Source organism: Perognathus longimembris, chromosome 21 (assembly GCF_023159225.1).
Source record: "Perognathus longimembris pacificus isolate PPM17 chromosome 21, ASM2315922v1, whole genome shotgun sequence".
In the NCBI taxonomy this organism is placed as follows: Eukaryota; Metazoa; Chordata; class Mammalia; order Rodentia; family Heteromyidae; genus Perognathus; species Perognathus longimembris.
In genome coordinates, this window is record NC_063181.1 from 2,623,506 (window position 1) to 2,641,545 (window position 18,040).

Sequence of the window (18,040 nt, forward strand, 5' to 3'; positions counted from 1 at the left end):
GCTCCGGGTCGGGGAGCGCGGGCCGGACGCCGCGGGGTGGGGGAGCCGGGGGAAAGCCTGGGGGCGCCGGGAGCTCTGGCCCCGCCCCGCGCCGCGCCGGCCCCGCCCCGCCCCGCCCCGCGCCGGCCACGTCCCGCCCGGCTCCGGCAAGGCCCCGCCCCGCGCCGGCCAGGCCCCGCCCCGCGCCGGCCCCGCCCCCCGGTGGCGCCCCGCCTTTCGCCCCGCCCCTCGGCGGCCTCCAAATCCCGGAAGGCGGATCGGCGGGCGGGGCGGGGCGGCGCTCGGGCGCATGCGCAGTGCGCGCCCGCGCTGGCGCCGGCCGCCCGTCCCGCCGAGTGTCATGGCGGCCCCCAGGGCGGCGGGGGGCGGCTTCCTGAAAGGTGAGGGACCCGCGGACCGGCCCGGACCCGGAGCGAGCGGAGCCGCCCCGGGCCGCCGGGGGTGAGGGGGGTCGGGGGGGCGTGGGCCGGAGGACGAGGCGCAGTCCCTGCCGCCACCGCCCCGCGCGGAGCCCCGCGTCCCCCTCCGCCCGCCCCCCGCGGAGCCCCGCGTCCCCCTCGCCCGCCCCGCGCGGAGCCCCGCGCCCCCCTCCGCCCGCCCCGCGTGGAGCCCCAGTGTCACCTCCCCGCGTGCTCCCTGCACCCCGCGCCCCCTTCCTCGCGCCCCTTCCACTCCACGACCCCTCCACCCCACGTGGACGCCCCTAGTGTCCCCGCGCCCCTCCACCCCGCGTCCCCCCTCCACCCGGGTCCCGCCACCCACCTGCCGTCCCGTCCGTCTGCGGCCCCTGGAGCCGAGCACAGCGCCAGTGCGGGGCTGGAGGGAGACGGGAAGAAAGCTCGGGTTCCCCCGCGGCCCCGGGGAGTCACGGCTGCGGGGACCCCGGTTCCCCGTGGGCCCCCTCCCCGGCACCCCGCCGCCCTCCCCGGCACCCCGGGCCCGGGAGCCCGCGTCACTCGTATCTGACCGTGACCGCTCCCCACCGCTCGCCCTTAGACGGGGCCCTGCGGCTGGGCGCGGACCTGCTCAGCCCGCCCCTTGTCTCTCTGCAGATGTCGTGGCCTACGTGGACGTGTGGTCCTCCACCGGGACAGAAAACTACTCAACGGCCTTCACCACCCAGCTGGCGGACATGGGCGCCAAGGTAGGAAGTTCCTCCTCGGTCGCCAGGCCACGCGGTGCCACGCCTACTGAAGAGATGATTGCATTACTTGTCGCTTTACTCTGGGACACGGAGCAGCCCGTCCTGCAGGCAGGGACTGAGGGGGTCTGGTGGGGGCCTGGTCTCGTGCTCCATTCCTGGCACCCAGCGCCCCTTGTCAAAATGCCCGGTGTAGGAAGAGCAGGTTTCTAAGTGTTTACTTGTAGATTGGGATATATTGGAAATGTCCCCCGGACACGTGGAAATACAGATCGGAGCTCCAGACGCTCTTAGCTGGAGATCATGATTTGGGGGCCAAAGCCTTAGGGATCTGGTGAGGTGTCCTCCCACCCCTACCCCGGGCATGGTAAGGACAGACTCCTTCATGGCCACCGCAGACCGGGCCAGCCACCCAGGGCCAGAGAGAAAATGCCAGTGGAGTCCACAGGTGAGCTAACGGAGGAAGAATTTCAAGGTGGGACTTCAAGACATTGCAGCTCCTGGAGGAAGATCTGGGCCACCTTGGCAAATAACCTTTTGACTGAAAGCTGTGCCCTGGGTTCCATTCCCCCTGGCGAAGGCAAAGGGGATCAACCCTAGTCCAGGAACCGGGGCCCCGGGGAGGAGCTGGTGGGCACCGTCTGCTCGGAAGGGGAGCGGTGAGTGGCCGAGCAAGCCTGGCTCTGGCGTTTGGGAGAGGCAGGCCTTAGGAAGGAGGGAAGCCGAGGTGGGTCAGGAAGTACGCTCAGGCAGCCCGTGTGTGCTACATGTTGTTCCTCGTGCTGGAGATCGAGTCCCAGGCCTCACCCATGCCACGGAAACGCGACCACCGGCTCGTGCACTTCCCTGTCTGGACGGCAGTTGCTTTCAAAGCATTCTCATCTGTTTGTTTCTGCGTTTGCTTTTATGTTCCTAGCATATGACCTGTGTGTGTGTGTGTGTGTGTGTGTGTGTGTGTGTGTGTGTGTGTGTGATGAGACACATGCACGTATGCATCTGGGGTCCTCCTTTTCCACAGAGAATACACTGGACGTCTGGACCCTTGGGGTCGTGCCAAACCCCGCGCACGCACATAATGCTCTTCTCGCGCTTACACACTTGCAGTACGGTTTCATTGACCAGTGAGGCGCAGTAAGAGATGACAGCTAGCCACAGAATACAGCTTGCCACGTGGGAGTTCCGTGGGTGTGGTAGCTAGCTCACCCCTCCTCCGCCACGGCGCGTGGATGGCGCGCCTGGCGCGATCTTGCCGCGTGAGCTTCAGAAGTGTCTGTCCCTGCGTGTCCGTGTCGCCGCATGTTTCCGGTACGCGTGTCACAGCTGAACTTAGAACACTTTTAATTTTGACGGATGTTTGAATGATCCACCTTGATCTTGGGTGCTTCAGAGCTTGTACGTAGACAGTCACGCGCGCCTTGTGTCCTGCAGGTCTCAAAGACTTTCACCAAGCAAGTGACTCACGTGGTTTTCAAAGACGGGTACCGGAGCACCTGGGACAAGGCCCAGGCTCGAGGGGTGAAGCTCGTGTCCGTGCTCTGGGTTGAAAAGTAAGTCGCCCGCTCGCTTCCCCCCGAACCTGCCTAGTCTCGCTGAAACCTCGCGTCCTATTTCGTGCGCTTCGTAGAGGCAGATGAAGTTTGATCTTCCTGACTTTATCTTTATTGGATGCGTAACTAAGCATGCCCTAGCCCCCGCGGTGTCTACAGCTGAATAACAGATGCGGCTCCTCCCTGCACGGCCTCGGGGGGCGGCGGCTGCGGTGTGCAGGGTGCGTGCTAGAGTGGGAAGAGCGTGAGGAGCAGTGGGTAGTCGGCCAGAGCTGCTCCGCTCGCGGGCGGGTGTGGAGGAGCCCGGGTGAGGTCCTCGAGGGTGTGGTTCCAGCCTCTCTCTCCGCCCTCCTGTTCCGGGCCGTCTCCCCCAGGGCTGTGCACACCCGGTCTCCCCTCCCCACTGCACCGGGAGGTGGCCACCCACCAGGGGACTTCATCCTTTTTTGCGGGGTCAGCGTGGGAGTCTTTATCAGAAAGCTGGCCACTGCAGGTGGATTCTCGTCGCAAAGACCGCAGCCGGGAATGCTGCTCGCACAAAGCTGGTAAAGGCAGAAGCCACGGAGCCAGGGTGCGAACGACCTAAAAGGGCAGCAGGGCGTGGGGAATGGCGGGGTCCGGACCAGGGTCGTGGTCGTAGGGGTGAGGAGCGGCCGGGTCAGGGCTGTTTCCCAAGGTGACAGATCCACGCTGCCCCAGGGCTGTGTGTCTGTGGAGTGGAAATCGGGGCTCCCTGAGGGGGGAGGGCCTGGGGAGACGGCCGAGGCTGAGAAGACTGCAGAAGATGGGGCCTTTCGGGTGTTTATCTGACACCTGAGAAGGTAGTGCAGGTTTGGCTGGAAACCTGGGCTTTTATACTCAGAATTCACCTGGGCTTTCAGAGCCCAGGCCCGGACCCCGGGTCCCCCCGTCAGGTGCAGCCCCTGGAGGAAGAGGAAGGGGACTGGGGACGCGGCCCCAGCCTTCACGGTCCCTGCGGCCGGGTCCTCAGCGGGCTTCAGGGCACAGACACGCGCCGCGGGTTAGACAGACCAAGAGTTGGGGCGGAGGTAAAGGTGTGCGTCAACATCCCCCACGTCACGGGGCCTCGTCAGCCCTTGCGTGGAGGGGGGTTCGGAGCCCTTCCTTGGTGCAGTGTGCTCTGCCCTGCTCTGGAGCTTGCGCCCCATGTGCCCTGCCAAGCAGCTCCGGGGGCCTGTCACTGATGTTTGTCCTCCTCCCCCGCCCTCCTCCCCCCTCCTCCCGTGGACTCCGCCTGCCCTCCCTGCCGCCTGCGATATCCAGGCTGCCCACCCAGTGCGCCCCGCTTCTCAGAAGAGCATTCTGTACCCCCCCACCCTCCCCCCACACACACTGTGGGTTCCTTTGGTTATTTCTTCTCTTCAGTCCCTCCTTGAGCTCTTCAGACTTAGCCAGAGAAGGTTTTCCAGGAAGCCTTGAATGCGTGTATGGAGATCACACACGGAATGCCGTGCAACCAATGTTTGCTTTTTTAAAAAGCAAATCAATTAAAGTTGAAAATATATTCTAAAATATCCAGATTAATAGGAAATATGCTGAGAAGGAGAGAAAAGATGAAATCCCTCCTTTGTTTAAGGTAAAGGATGAGAACCTATGTAGCCTTGGGCTACATAGTCTAAAGGGAGGTTTGGCTACTAAGTAAATGTGTCATTGTGGTTCTTTGGCTACATTTGTTACTGCACAGGTTGTTGGTTTTTCTCTCTCTCTGGTTGTTTTTGTTTTGTTCTGTTTTTGGTGTCAGTGCTGGGGCTTGAAGTCGGGGGCCTTATACTCCCACTCAGCATTCATTGGACATGAGAGTGTGGCAGATTCATCCGTCCTCGCTGGCTTAGAACCACCATCCTCAGACCTCAGCCTCCCGAGTAGTGAGGATTATAGGTGTGAGCCACTGGTGCTCAGCTCGGCAAATTTTTATTGGTCCCTAAAAGCAACACAAGAGCAATGAAACTGTCCAGACTCTGCTGTGCGCCTGCCCCAGGGACTGCCCCTCCCCCGTAGCCGTAGCCGGTGCTCGCCACAGGTGCTCCGTCTCTAGTTGTCTCTCACGCACCGTAGCTTACCTGGTGGGGGTGGGCGTGTGCTGCGTCTGGAAGGCGGTGGCGTGAAGTGTGGAGGGAGAGGACTCTGGAAAGTTACGTGGCCACTTGGTACTTCTGCTAACGGTTTTCTCTCCCCAGAGCCCTGATTTCTTGCTCTTAGTTGCTGGTCTGTCCCCTGTTCCTTTCCTTTCACTTTCCATCTCCTGCCCCAACTCCTGCTCCTCAAGGGATTATCAGGGAAAAAAAGTACACACCTTTTCAGAAGTTCCTTAAGGGGGTGTACCACCCATCCCCTGGCCTTCTTAGGAATATCTGTGTGTGCCCGTCCTGGAGCTTGAACTCGGGGCCTGGGCACTGGTCCTGATCTTTTGTGTTCAATGCTGGTGCTCTAACGTTTGAGCCACGGCTCTCCTTCTAGCTTTTTAGTGGTCAGTTGGAGACCGTCGTCTCAAGGACTTTCCTGCCCAGGCTGGCTTTGAACTAGGATCCTCGGACCTCAGCCTCCTGAGTAGCTGGGATGACAGGCGTGAGCCACTGGCGCTGGCATTTCGAATGCAAATCTCCTCTCTTGTTTACTATAACCACATTTTAATTACAACCTACAATTAATTCGTTTTTTAAAGTCTCTTTTGCTATCCTGAAAACATAACCTCCTTTGGAATTAAATGTGCTTTTAGATGTGCAAATGGTTTTAAGTGAGAAACCGCCTGAATCCGCTCTCACCTCCTCTTCCTCCCTCTGCATTGCGGGAGACCATGGAGAACTTGGGCGTATAGTCTCAGACTTCTTGCTGCACATACGGAAGCATAAAAATACACGCGTAGTTGACTTGGACATTTATATATGTCCGTATAAACAATGTTTTGTGCAGTCCTCATTATGTTAATTATTAGTGGACAATCTCCCATGTTGGTTCCCAGCCAGATGTGGACTGTTTTTAACATGGTAGATCATCTTCTACATTACGTTTTATAATGGTCCAGTAGTTCATGGAATTCATCTGTCGGTGACTATCGATTTTGCCCTCACTCTTATTTCCAATCAAATAATATAGCATTGGGCATCCGCATGTGTTCCTGTTAGCACAGGTTGAAGTTTCAGAATTGGATCTTCGAGCTCAGAGGGTTTGAGTATTCAAATTTGTGACCGTTGCCAGATAGCTCCGAATGCCCGGTTTTCCCTTTTTCGGGCGTCGTGCCGTGCTTCCTGTCTTGTAGGTGAGGGATGGTGTCTTCACGGGCGCTCTCCTGACTGGAGTTTCCCCTCAGTGCCCGCAGTTCCTGGGCTCGGGGGGCTGTGACGCCGTGTGGCCACCAGGTGTCACTGCAGCTCCGTTCTGTGGGGTTGATTCTCGCGTCCGCCCTGAGAGCCGGCTCTCGGCCATAGAAATCAGCGCAGAAAGGTGGCTCCGAGCTATTCAAGAGACTGAGCTCCGAGGATGGCGGTTCAAAGCCGGCCCGGCCAGGGAAGTCCAGGACATGATCTCCAGTTAACTTGGAGCTGTGGCTCGACGGGGTAGAGTGCTAGCCTTGAGCAGAAGAGCTCAGGGACAGCGCCCAGGCTGCGATTGATTTCTTTTTAATGCAGTATAGAGTTCCGCTAGAGTATTAAAAATAGAACTTCCTCGCATGCCAGCTGTTAGCAGTTCTGGGTATATACCCCAAAAGAACCAAAGCCGGCCTGCTGCAGAGGCCCCTGGATCCCCACGGTGGTCCTGGCACCGTCCCCGGAGCCGCGTCACGGATCTGCCTCGACACCGGCCGGTGGGTGAGCCGGCCCAGAACCCACGGTGGTGGAGCTCGCTCGGCCCTAAGGAAGAGGGACCACGGTGGGCCGGGGACGGCCGTGCCCGGCGGGAGAAGCCCGTCTTGCACGGTGAGTGTTCTCTCCCGCGTGGACGCCGCGAGGGAAGAAGGCGGTGGACGGATACGCGGGGACCGGGGGGACACGGACGGCGGAGGGGACGGAGGCGAGGAGGGAGGATTAGAGGAGCGGAGGGCCGGAGATGAGCAGTGTCGCCATGGAATCAACTCGCTTCGTCCAAACGATAGGTGCTCTAAAAATAACCGTGGGAAAGACGCACGCGCGCACCGTGCCGCAGCGTGGATCCCTCGGTGACCTCGACGTTCCTGACAGCGGGAGGAGAGAATCGCGTGCTGAAAGAAGAAGCTCACATGGAAGAAATAGAGATGGCAGGGCTCTCGCTGTTGACCGGAAGTCCGGGTGTGAAGCCGTCCCTAACAGGCCCCCGCCGGCTGCCGCCATGACTCGCCGTGGAAGGTTCCCGGCGGGGCGCGGACTCCGCGCGTCCGTCACCCGCCGCCGTGGCCGTCCACGCGGCTCCCCGTTGGCGTGTGTCGCAGGAGGGTTTCGCGCTCGCGGGGCAGGCACGCCGCCGCCGAGCCCTGGTCGGTTTGTGTTTTGGAAACAGTCATTTTTAATAAAAGTTTCTCTATCAAAGCCTCCGCTCCAACGCTTGACGCGAGGTTTCTCAGCAGCGACGGGGCCGGGTTGGAACCACGAGGATGGGCGGACGGCGGAGGGCGGGCGCGGCGGGGGCCCCCGGCTCGCTCGGGCCGCAGCCTGTGCTCGCCGCCCTAAGCAGTGGCGAACGCCCTCCCGCCCCTCGTCCTCACCGCGCCCTCACCGCGGCTCTGCACGGGCGAACGCCCTCCCGCCCCTCGTCCTCACCGCGCCCTCACCGCGGCTCTGCACGGGCGAACGCCCTCCCGCCCCGCGTCCTCCCCGCGTCCTCACCGCGGCTCTGCACGGGCGAACGCCCTCCCACCCCGCGTCCTCCCCGCGTCCTCCCCGCGACTCTGCACGGGCGAACGCCCTCCCACCCCGCGTCCTCACCGCGTCCTCCCCGCGACTCTGCACGGGCGAACGCCCTCCCACCCCGCGTCCTCACCGCGTCCTCACCGCGTCCTCACCACGTCCTCCCCGCAACTCTGCACGGGCGAACGCCCTCCCACCCCGCGTCCTCACCGCGTCCTCCCCGCGTCCTCACCGCGTCCTCCCCGCGACTCTGCACGGGCGAACGCCCTCCCACCACGCGTCCTCACCGCGTCCTCACCGCGGCTCTGCACGGGCGAACGCCCTCCCACCCCGCGTCCTCACCGCGTCCTCACCGCGGCTCTGCACGGGCGAACGCCCTCCCACCCCGCGTCCTCCCCGCATCCTCACCGCGTCCTCACCGCGGCTCTGCACGGGCGAACGCCCTCCCACCCCGCGTCCTCACCGCGTCCTCACCGCGTCCTCCCCGCGACTCTGCACGGGCGAACGCCCTCCCACCACGCGTCCTCCCCGCGTCCTCACCGCGTCCTCACCGCGTCCTCCCCGCGACTCTGCACGGGCGAACACCCTCCCACCACGCGTCCTCCCCGCGTCCTCACCGCGTCCTCACCGCGGCTCTGCACGGGCGAACGCCCTCCCACCCCGCGTCCTCACCGCGTCCTCACCGCGGCTCTGCACGGGCGAACGCCCTCCCACCCCGCGTCCCCACCGCATCCTCACCGCGTCCTCACCGCGGCTCTGCACGGGCGAACGCCATCCCGCCCTGCGTCCTCACCGCGTCCTCACCGCGGCTCTGCACGGGCGAATGCCATCTCGCCCCGCGTCCTCCCCGCGGCTCTGCACACTCCGTCCCCGCCAGTTCCCTTAGCGGTGGCCGGGAATTTGGCCGTGACGTGAGTGGAGATGGGGGAGCTGAAGCCCCCCCTCGCTGCCCACCGTGAATCAGAACCCCAGGGCCGTGGCCAGGGCCCTCTGGGTGTGGAGACGTCGTTCGCTTCTTTTTCCTTTCTAGGTGTTCGAGTTCGCGTGCGGGTCTCGAAGCATTCTCTCGTGACCCTTCCTTCCGGTTCTGTGCGTCTTCCCTGCGGGTGGCTCTGCACACCCACCCCCGCCCGCGTGCCCTGCTCGTCGGAGCGGTGCCCTTCCTGGAACCTAGACGCGGGTGCTAGGACTGGGCGCTTGCAGGCTGGGTCCGTGCCACCCTGTGCCACGCGTGGGCGGTGGGCACGCTCCCCGGGTTCTCTGTGGTCGCAGTGTGGTGGTGTGGGCGCCTTGGCGGGCAGGAAGCCCCGAGTGGTCCGGGTGAGGACAGGAGGGAGCCGGGCCCGGCCGGCGCCCCACATCTGTGTGTGGGTGAGGTGTGTGAGCAGGGCTTCCCGAGGGAAGGGGCGCCGGGGCTTCTGCTCCCCGAAAAAAGAGGCCCAGGAATTGGTTATTTCCAAGCGTTTCCTGTTGCAGCGTTTGTTTCTTTCTTTGGCCACTAGAGGGGGGGCTGCCCATCCTCTCTGAATGACCTATGTTAGGGCCGGCTTATTTTCACTTCGTGTAGCTAGTAACACCTGCTTTTACCTTTAAGTGCTGTGTAAGAATGAGTTTGAAACGTGTTAGAGAGCAAGGTTGGTGCGGAGTTATAGTTCTCCTAGGGCCTCTCGCTTTGGGACTCTTCCGTTTCACTCCATAGTCCCGGCTGCTCTTGAACTCGTGATCCTCCTGCTTCATTCGGCCTCCCAAGTGTTGGGGTTGCAGCAGAGCCGTCAGGCCAGGTTGGCTTTTCCTCTTAATGCGACACAAACGAAAACCCCACCTTGTAGATGCAGTTTGGGGAAGTTCGTGTCGATGGCCGTATTGGGCGTGGGTTTCTCAGACGCTGACCGACAGGCACGGGTGGACGCCTGCTCACAAACGCCTCTCCTGGTTACAGGTGCAGGACGGCGGGAACACGCGTGGACGAGGCCCTCTTTCCTGCCGCGAATACCAGGGAGCGTCTGCCAAGTCTGCTTAGGAAGAAAGTAAGTAGCGCCCCCCCGGTGTGCACGGGCCGTCGTGAGCTTGCGCACGATGATTTCCTGTCCCTAGGAAATAACACTGCGACAGATCTTTTCAAGAGTACCGGGCGTAGGCTGCAGATCAGAATCTCCCTGTGTCATCTTTTTCGTGCATCGTGGAGATTATTTTGTGAAAGCTTTGGTATCTTGTATAAAAAAATGAAAAGGACCGGCTGGCATTGGGGAAACGAGAAGCTTCCCAAAGGCTGGCCCACGTCAGAAGCGCTGAGCTCACTTGGGGGCTGCTGGTTCTGTCTGTAGTGAAACACCCTGTGCTGTTCACCGAGAAACCGCGAGAGCCCGCTGCAGACGGACGCAAGCGTGGAAAAGTCATCCATCACAGCATCTGCGTGACAATAAGAGATTGCTCACCAAGAGTCTCACTCACTTCTGAACTACAGCGTTTCTCGCGCTGTGTTTTGAGTTGTAGTCATAATTTCTTTATTTGACGATAAGCTAGCCTGTTATGAAACTTCCTAAGAACCTCTGTTAGGACACTGACCCCTTTCTCCAACCCGAGTTAGATGGATGGAAACTGTTCTATAAGGGGGGGGGGGGGGGCGGGCTGGATTTAGCTCAGTGGAAGAGCACTTGCCTGGCAAGTACAATGCCATGAGTTCAGTCCTCCACGCTGAGAAAAAAATAAACAGCCATAAAGAAGTAGCACGGACTCCACATTTTCTAGAAACGGTACGTGATTTATCTCCACCACATTCATCTCAGCAGGCCAGAGGCCAGGGCAGGGATGGAAACCTCCCTTTCCTCCCCTCCCCTCCCCTCCCGCTCTGATAACAGCCACCAAGCACTTAGCAGAGGTTCCTACCTCTGTTGACACGCTGGAATAAAGGGTCTGTGAAAACACACCAGCAGTCCGTGTGTCCCTCCACGCACAGCACCCAGTCAGCACAGACGAAGCGAGCACGTCCGTTCCCCTTCCTGGAAGCCGCGCTCAGGCCTCCTCCGCCGAGCACCGCTCCCCACGCCCGTCCGGCTCCCGTGACCCGCGCCCTTTCAGGAGGGCGTGCTGTCTGCTGGGGGGCTTTGCCCGCCCCCCCCCCCCCACGTAACAGCGTGTTCCGACCACGGGACACGAACCCGTCCTCTCCCCGTGTCACAGCGGGAAGGTGCGGCCCTGTGTCCTGCATGTTCCAGCCGGGCATCCTGTGTGAGCCTGTGTCCCGTAGCACGCCCCGTGTTCTGGGCCCCGACTGGGGCTTGGCCGTTGGCGTCCTCGCAGCACGCAGGGAGTTGAGAAGCGGGAGCCCGGGGCCCGCGGGGGAGGCGGGAGGGAGAGCGGGCTCCGTCGTGCTCGCCGACCTCGCCCTGGGTGGCGGCCGTGGGCTCGCCCGTCTCGGTGGCCCGGGCGTGGGGTGTTACTGGCCGCGCGGAGAGACCGTGACTTAACAGACGTGAGCCGTTAAGTAATGGTTCTCTCCTTTGGTAATTTTGAAATCGTTTCTTTGGTGCTCCCTTGATGCGTTGGGGTTCGGGAGGGAAGATGAGTAAGAATTGCGACCACAGAAAGGCTACTTCCAAAATATCTGGGAGTTCCCAACGCCGGACCCTGAAAGTCACCCCAAACCGGCTCCGTAGTGGATCACCTTTCGTTTAATCCTTCAAACTCTGTCCATCCTTGAAAATTAACTACCCAAAAAGAAACATGGCTAGCACACATATGGAGCAAAACCACCTCCTTAGGAAGTTTCTATTACCGGTGCTGTGAAAGGTAGGGGCAGCGTGGAGAAAGGGCTCTCTCCCCGCCACAACGGCTCAGTGCGAGGGCAGCGCTGACTTTCCTGTCTTTCTTTTGTTTCCACAGCGTAAATGTATGCAGCCCAAAGATTTTGTTCCAAAGACACCAGAAAACGATAGAAGACTGCAAAGGAAATTTGAGAGGATGACTGAAGAGCTGCAAAGGCAAAAGATGACCACAGGTGAGCGAGGGCATGCAAAGCAGTGTCGGCGGGCCGGCCAGCCGGGGGTGGGCAGAGCGGACCGGGCAGCCGGCCTGCGAGGCGGCCCCCAGCCTGGGCCTGGATCCCAGAGCCGAGGGCTCAGACCCAAGGGGCGCCTCACTGTGAGGAGGAAAACCGGCTTTCCGTACCCGTTCCTGACACCATTCCCATCGCTTCATTTTCCTGGGTTTAACTTGGTCTTTCTGTCTTGTCACCCCAAAAAGGCAAATCTGATATAATGATGTATTCTTGATGATTTACACGCACGCACGCACACGCACGCACACCCTGCCCTGCTTCCTGAGGCCCGAGTCACGCGTGGGTGTGGGTGTCCCTGCGTGGGAGTAGCGCTCATCTGGGCGCTGTCCAGATCCGGGGTGTGGAAGCCAGGCCGCGTTTCCCAGCCGCCGCTGGTTCTGAGTCAAACCCGGAGTGCCTGGCGCCCGATTGGCGCTCAGCACGGGCGGCGGAGCCTGGGGGGGGGGGGGGGGCACCCTGGACGGCCGGGGGGCGGGGCTAGGGGTCACGCTGCTGGGGCGCGGACGCGGCTCAAGCCGAGTGTGTTTGCTGTCAGGCACGGATGCTCCTGTCCTCCTGTTTGAGTCTCCGGGCTTGCTGGTGTACAGCCCCCCGACGGCCTTCCACGGCCACCACAACAACGCGGGGAGGACGTTGCAGGAGGCCACGGGGAAGAGGGACGATCTCTCCACCACGGGGAAGAGGAACGATCTCCCCGCAACGGGGAAGAGGGACGATCTCCCCGCGACAGGGAAGAGGCACGATCTCCCCGCGACAGGTAAGTGGTTCCTTGGTTCCTTCCCCAGGTGAGCTGCGCACCCTGCTGAACCAGGTGCAAGGGTGTTTGTCTTCGCCTGCATTTCCTTTTCCCTTCAAGGGCTGAACGCGGGGCCTCCCATCTGCCCGGCGAGTGCGACGACCGAGCGTTTCCACAACGTGACACGCTTCCGTAAGGCTTAAAGCACGTGTTGGTCCTGTTAGTATTCTCCGGTTTTGAGATCTCCTGCCATCGCCCCTTTTCCTTTCTCAGTGTCTTCCGAATTTTTTGCTTTTTAAAAAATTATGCAACTGAGGTCTCCTCTGAAGGAATGTATTTGGTACTAACGTGTTAGTATCGGATTGTTTCTTTAGTTTTCCTTTCTTTTCTTTCTTGATCTCAGGCCGTTGCACTCGCTAGACTATTTTTTTGATAGATACAGTCAGATGGCCTTCTCTGTGTGCACAACGTCAGACGGCCTTCTCTGTGTGTGCACAGACGGCCTTCTCTGTTGTGTGTACAGACGGCCTTCTCTGTTGCGTGTACAGTCAGTCAGCCTTCTCTGTGTGTGCACAGTCAGACAGCCTTCTCTTGTGTGCACAGTCAGACGGCCTTCTCTGTGTGTGCACAGTCAGACAGCCTTCTCTTGTGTGTACAGTCAGACGGCCTTCTCTGTGTGTGCACAGACGGCCTTCTCTGTGTGTGCACAGACGGCCTTCTCTGTGTGTGCACAGACGACCTTCTCTGTTGTGTGTACAGACGGCTTTCTCTGTTGCGTGTACAGTCAGACAGCCTTCTCTTGTGTGCACAGTCAGACAGCCTTCTCTTGTGTGTACAGTCAGACGGCCTTCTCTGTGTGTGCACAGACGGCCTTCTCTGTGTGTGCACAGACGACCTTCTCTGTTGTGTGTACAGACGGCTTTCTCTGTTGCGTGTACAGTCAGTCAGCCTTCTCTGTGTGTGCACAGTCAGACAGCCTTCTCTTGTGTGCACAGTCAGACGGCCTTCTCTGTGTGTGCACAGACGGCCTTCTCTGTTGTGTGCACAGTCAGACGGCCTTGTCTGTGTGTGCACAGCCGCTGGAGGCAGCATGTGGCTTGTCTGTTGGATCCCTGGTGCCCGGATAGCTTCCATGGAACCTCAGCATTCCTCCATGCAGTGCTCTTGACGTCTGGGGACAGTTGTCTGTTGTGGCGCCACCCAGTGTCTGTGCGTGGCTAGAGGCCGAGCAGCGTCCTGCAACTTTCCTTACTCTATACCAGTGCTGTGCTCCCCACCACACACACACACACACACACATGCACACACACTCCACACACACACACACACACACACACACACACACACAGCAGAAAAATGGCCAAGAACCCAGGTCTCTCCTGGTTTTGAGCAGCTGCTGTCCTCACAGGGGTGACCGCTAGGATTGTTCATGAAGAAATAGCCAGGGCTATCAATAAAAGATAACAAAAGCACTCGTTTGATCTCCACTGTATGCACACAAGAGGGCTTTATTTTGTGACTGTTTTGTTTTTCTTTGCTTTTTGGTGTCCTGTTTTCAGTTATTCCTTTCGTCTTTCTTCTTTTTTTTCTCCTCTGGTTTATTTATCTTGTATATAAGTTTTTCTGATTTGGGGAAGGGAAGAGGAGTCACAGAAACGGTGGGTCCAAGGGTGAACCGGTGCCACAGCGATACTCACTAGACACTGTGCTGGGAGTGAACTTTATGGCTGGGGGTGGGGGAAGTTGGGGAGAGGCAGGAGAAGACGAAGGAGGGGATAACACTGTTCGAAAAGAAACCTACTCACTACCTCACTTAGGTAGCTGTGACCCCTCTGTACGCCCCCTTTACAGTAGAGTACAACTTAAAACCTGTTGCGATTCTGACCACACTCAGGCAGGCGGGCTTCTCAGATGGCAGTCTTCACGGTTCTGTGATGGGCTGTTTCGTCATGTCCACAGCCCAGATGGTTGTCAATGAGTCTCTGCCTGCGGTGGGCTGGCGTGTAGGCCTAGAACAGGCCGCGGAGTAAAAGAGGGGCAGAGCAGGTGGATTTACTCTTCCTGGTCTTACCCACTGGAAAACCCGATGTCAGGTGGGGCCAACTGTTTCCCTCTTCCTCTCAGCTTCCCCGACGGCCGGGCAGACTCGGAAGAACCCAGGAACGTCTTTCTGTGACGCGGCCTGTGACATGCCGCGTGACCCTTTGTGCTCAGGTAGGCTTTTCCTCTCTCTGTCGTGACGTATTTGCCATAGGAGAATGGCTGGCTTTGTCGGTGAGAATTTCCTGTAGCGGTTAGCTTGCGATACCAGCTCCTCGGGGCGCCAGGACTGGGAGGATGCGCCCAACGGCCCCCAGGGCAAGACGCGAGTGAGACCTGGTCTGTGAGTCCAGCCTCACGGGTGACGTGGGCAGAAAGCTCAGCGTCAAAAACTTGCCCCGGGCAAAAAGCAGAAGCCCCTGCAAGAAAATAACCAAAGCAAGAGGGAGCCGGAGCGGCGTGAGTGACCACAGCACGGCCCCGGACAGCAGTGGCAATCCCCTTCTCCTGCCACCTCTCCGGGGGGGGGGGGCAGATACTTACACAGCGAACTGAAGGCATCTGGTACCTGATGCGAGACCCGCTGACTTCCCGTTTCATTCCCACCGTGCCACGGGGCAGAGCTGCCCCGGCCCCCTCGCTGCCCGCGCTCAGTGCCCATCGGCCCTGCACCCGGGCGCCGCCCCGCCCCGCCCGGCTGGCCAAGGAGCTGGGACAGGATCGCCCGGTGGTGCGCGGCACACTCGGGGTGCCGCCCTGTGCCCGGGGCCCGCCTCTCCTGAGAGCGCGGGGAGGGACGGGCCCCCGGCGTGCCTGCCCCTGCCTCCGTGACCGCCCGTGGTGCGCGGCAGCCAGGGAGCGTGTGAGTGTGTGTGTGTGTGTGTGTGTGATCTCTAAAACGGAGATCCTCAGAACAGCCAGGGTGTGCGTGGAGTGCCTGAAGTGGGGACCCGCAGCCTGCGTGGAGACTGGAGGCTCCCCAACGAGCAGAAAGAAAGGGGGACCCGTTCCACCGCCGACCCCGACTACGGTGGGGGACGGGCGGGGCCCAGAGGTCTGGGACAGGGCGGAAGTGTCCAGAGGCAGGCGAGGCAGCGCGCGGCGGGAGGTGCTGCGTGCGGTGGGGGGCTCCGGGGGGCTGGCGCCGGAGCACCCCCGCAGCAGGAGGGCTTGGGGGGGAGCGGTGGAGGGGAGCCCCGGCCCTTAGGGCAGCCGATCTTCATCCCGGAATGACTGACTTGCCAGGGAACACAGTGCCCGGCTGTGCACAAGAGCGTGCGTGAGCGTGCAAGGCTGGAGGAGGATCTTGGAGGCGTGTGCCCCCCACCCCCTCTGTCCCTACGAGGAAAGGGGTGGGGGCTGCGCCAGGCTCTCGGCCGCCACTTCACAAGGTGACACTGGTCGCTTCCCTGCAGGTGCGGTGGCGGCCGGGCGTCGGTGCTCACCCCCGGACGGCCTCTGTGGAGCCCCGCGGCGGGCACAGCAGGAGGCGCGGCGGGGAGGGTCTGCGAGCGACGACAATGGCACTTCCTCTTCCTCATCTGGGGCGATGGTGGACGGTGCTCGCTCACCGCCGCCGCCCGCATCCTGCGACCAGCCAGGCCCCTGGGAGCCCGGGAGCCCCGTCCCCCGGGAGGGGAGAAGCTGCCGGCCAGACCTGCTGGGGGCACCGGCCAGCCCGGACCGAGCGCCAGCCGCCAGCCCGGCCCAGAAGACGGCTGACGAGCACAGGCTGTCTCCCGCCCCGTCCACGGAAGACCCCCTTCTAGCGGGTTCCAGGCCCAGTTCCTCCACAAAGAGGAAAAGGGCAGCGGGCCCGCGCTCCCCCCCAGAGGGACGGCTGAAGAGGGGGAGCTGCGGCCCAGGGCCCGCCCCCGCGCCGTCCCGGGAGCAGCCGCCGGCGGCCTGGCCCGCCTCGCCCGGCCCCAACGGGGGCAGCGCCTCCACCGCCTACGAGGACTACTTCTCACCTGACAACCTCAGGGAGAGGGCGTGGGGGCCGTGCCCCGCCCCACCCCGGCCCCGGCCGCCCCCCGCGCCCCTCCGCTGCCAGAGTCTTTCCAAGAGGGAGAGAAGGAGCATATTGCAGAGGGCCGACTTCTCCTGCATGGGCGAAAAGCGCAGCGCCGGCAGCAGCCGCAGTTTAATCGCACGCGCCCTCGACCAGGGGGACCCCGCTCCCAGCCGCGGGGCGTTACAACCGCCACCCGCACTCGCAGGGAGCCCCGACCGAGGCGGGCAGGCCGGCCCTGTGCAGGGGGGAGGCTCCCGCCCCCCTCGCGGCGAGGCCCGCCCTCCCCCTCCCCCCACAGCGCCCGCCCGCAGCCCCGGGGCCGGGCAGCGCCCCGGCGAGGAAGCCAGAGAACCCACGGGCACCGAGAGCACCCACGAGGAAGGCGCCCCCGGCCAAGGTGATCGCAGGCACGGCCTGGGAGGAGACTCGAGCGCGGAGAACGACGCCAACACCGAAGACAAGGAAAACGTGGCCACGGGCCGCAGCGAAAGTGAGTGTCCCCCCCCCCCCACCTCCCTTACGAAACCAGCATGCGGTAGCGCAGGGCGAGCGGATCACGAGTCCGGCAGCATCTCAGTGAGTTTTTCCCTTATTAAACAATCGGAGCTCGATGATTTCCCAGTGGCAGCTTCTGTAGGGATGGGCGGAGTTTCCAGGCTGAGCTAGAGGTGGAGTGTGTGGTTCTGGGGGCAGCTCCCCAGGCCTTCCTGGCTGTGGGTCCGAACGACAGGACTGTGTGAACAGCTGGCGGAGCCCCCCCCCCCACATTCTCTGGCAGTCTCTCAGGCTGTGGGAGGGCCACGCAGGGAGGCCGTCTATTGTAGAATCAGAGCTGCCCTGCTCTTCCTTGGCTTTGTGTCTAATGGCAGGCCTCAGGCCTCAGCCTCCCGAGTGGCCAGGATGACAGGCGTGAGCCACGGGCCAACCTCTGACTTCCCATGATTCAAATAGGTCGAATCCTGCCTGATTTAGTCATAACCTCTAAGGTGGCTTATCTGTGGAACAACTTAACAGTGAACTAGGTAAGTGTGTAATCGCCCCCGCAGAGGCAGCAACAAAAAGAAATGTTTTGCACTTCGGTTCTAGCACTCAAAACTGAAGAGATCTTGAACTCTGTCCGCCGTTCCCTAAAGACGCAGTTGAGATTTGAACGCGACTAAGCTGTCGTCCTCGTTTCTCAGCTCCTCTGCTCGCTCACCGGTGGCAAGCGAGGAGGTCCCGGGGGTGAATCCGTCAGATGGGTCATGTAGCTCCTCCGGGGTGCAGCACCCCGGAATTATCTCACAAAAGGAAGCCAAACAAGCGTTTTACATTTCATGTCTATTATTTATATCTCATACCAAATCCAATAGGAAACTGTAGTTTATGTTGTACTGAGATTAATATATGTGCGTGTGTACGTGTTTATTTAAAATCACCCTAAACATTAACGGCATGGTCAGTGTAAAGTCACCCAGCCGTCGGGCTTGTAATCAGACTACAGTTCTTAAAGCTGACAACCAAAATGTCTGTATTTTTAGCAGGTGTATCTTGTATGATTTTTTATGGCTGACTAATACTGAATGACAGGTGAGCATGAATTAAGTGGGAGCACACCTGGTTCCGGTGGCACACCTTGACTCTTAGCGTCGTCACGGCCCGAGAGCCCTTTCCTGCCTGTCCAAGGC

General features: G+C 60.9%; 1 protein-coding gene across 1 annotated transcript in view; it reads left to right on the forward strand.

Moving 5' to 3' along the window:
• The first annotated feature begins 288 nt into the window (after positions 1-288).
• Mcph1 (microcephalin 1) overlaps positions 289-18,040 on the forward strand; it is a 128,988-nt gene continuing 111,236 nt past the window's right edge. Inside the window, exons 1-8 of the mRNA XM_048330960.1 lie at positions 289-380; positions 1,053-1,144; positions 2,570-2,688; positions 9,466-9,553; positions 11,409-11,523; positions 12,119-12,340; positions 14,444-14,533; positions 15,775-16,863. Coding sequence (XP_048186917.1) covers positions 290-380; positions 1,053-1,144; positions 2,570-2,688; positions 9,466-9,553; positions 11,409-11,523; positions 12,119-12,340; positions 14,444-14,533; positions 15,775-16,863 — 1,906 coding nt within the window. The 5' untranslated portion in view covers position 289. The remainder of the gene's footprint in view (positions 381-1,052; positions 1,145-2,569; positions 2,689-9,465; positions 9,554-11,408; positions 11,524-12,118; positions 12,341-14,443; positions 14,534-15,774; positions 16,864-18,040) is intronic.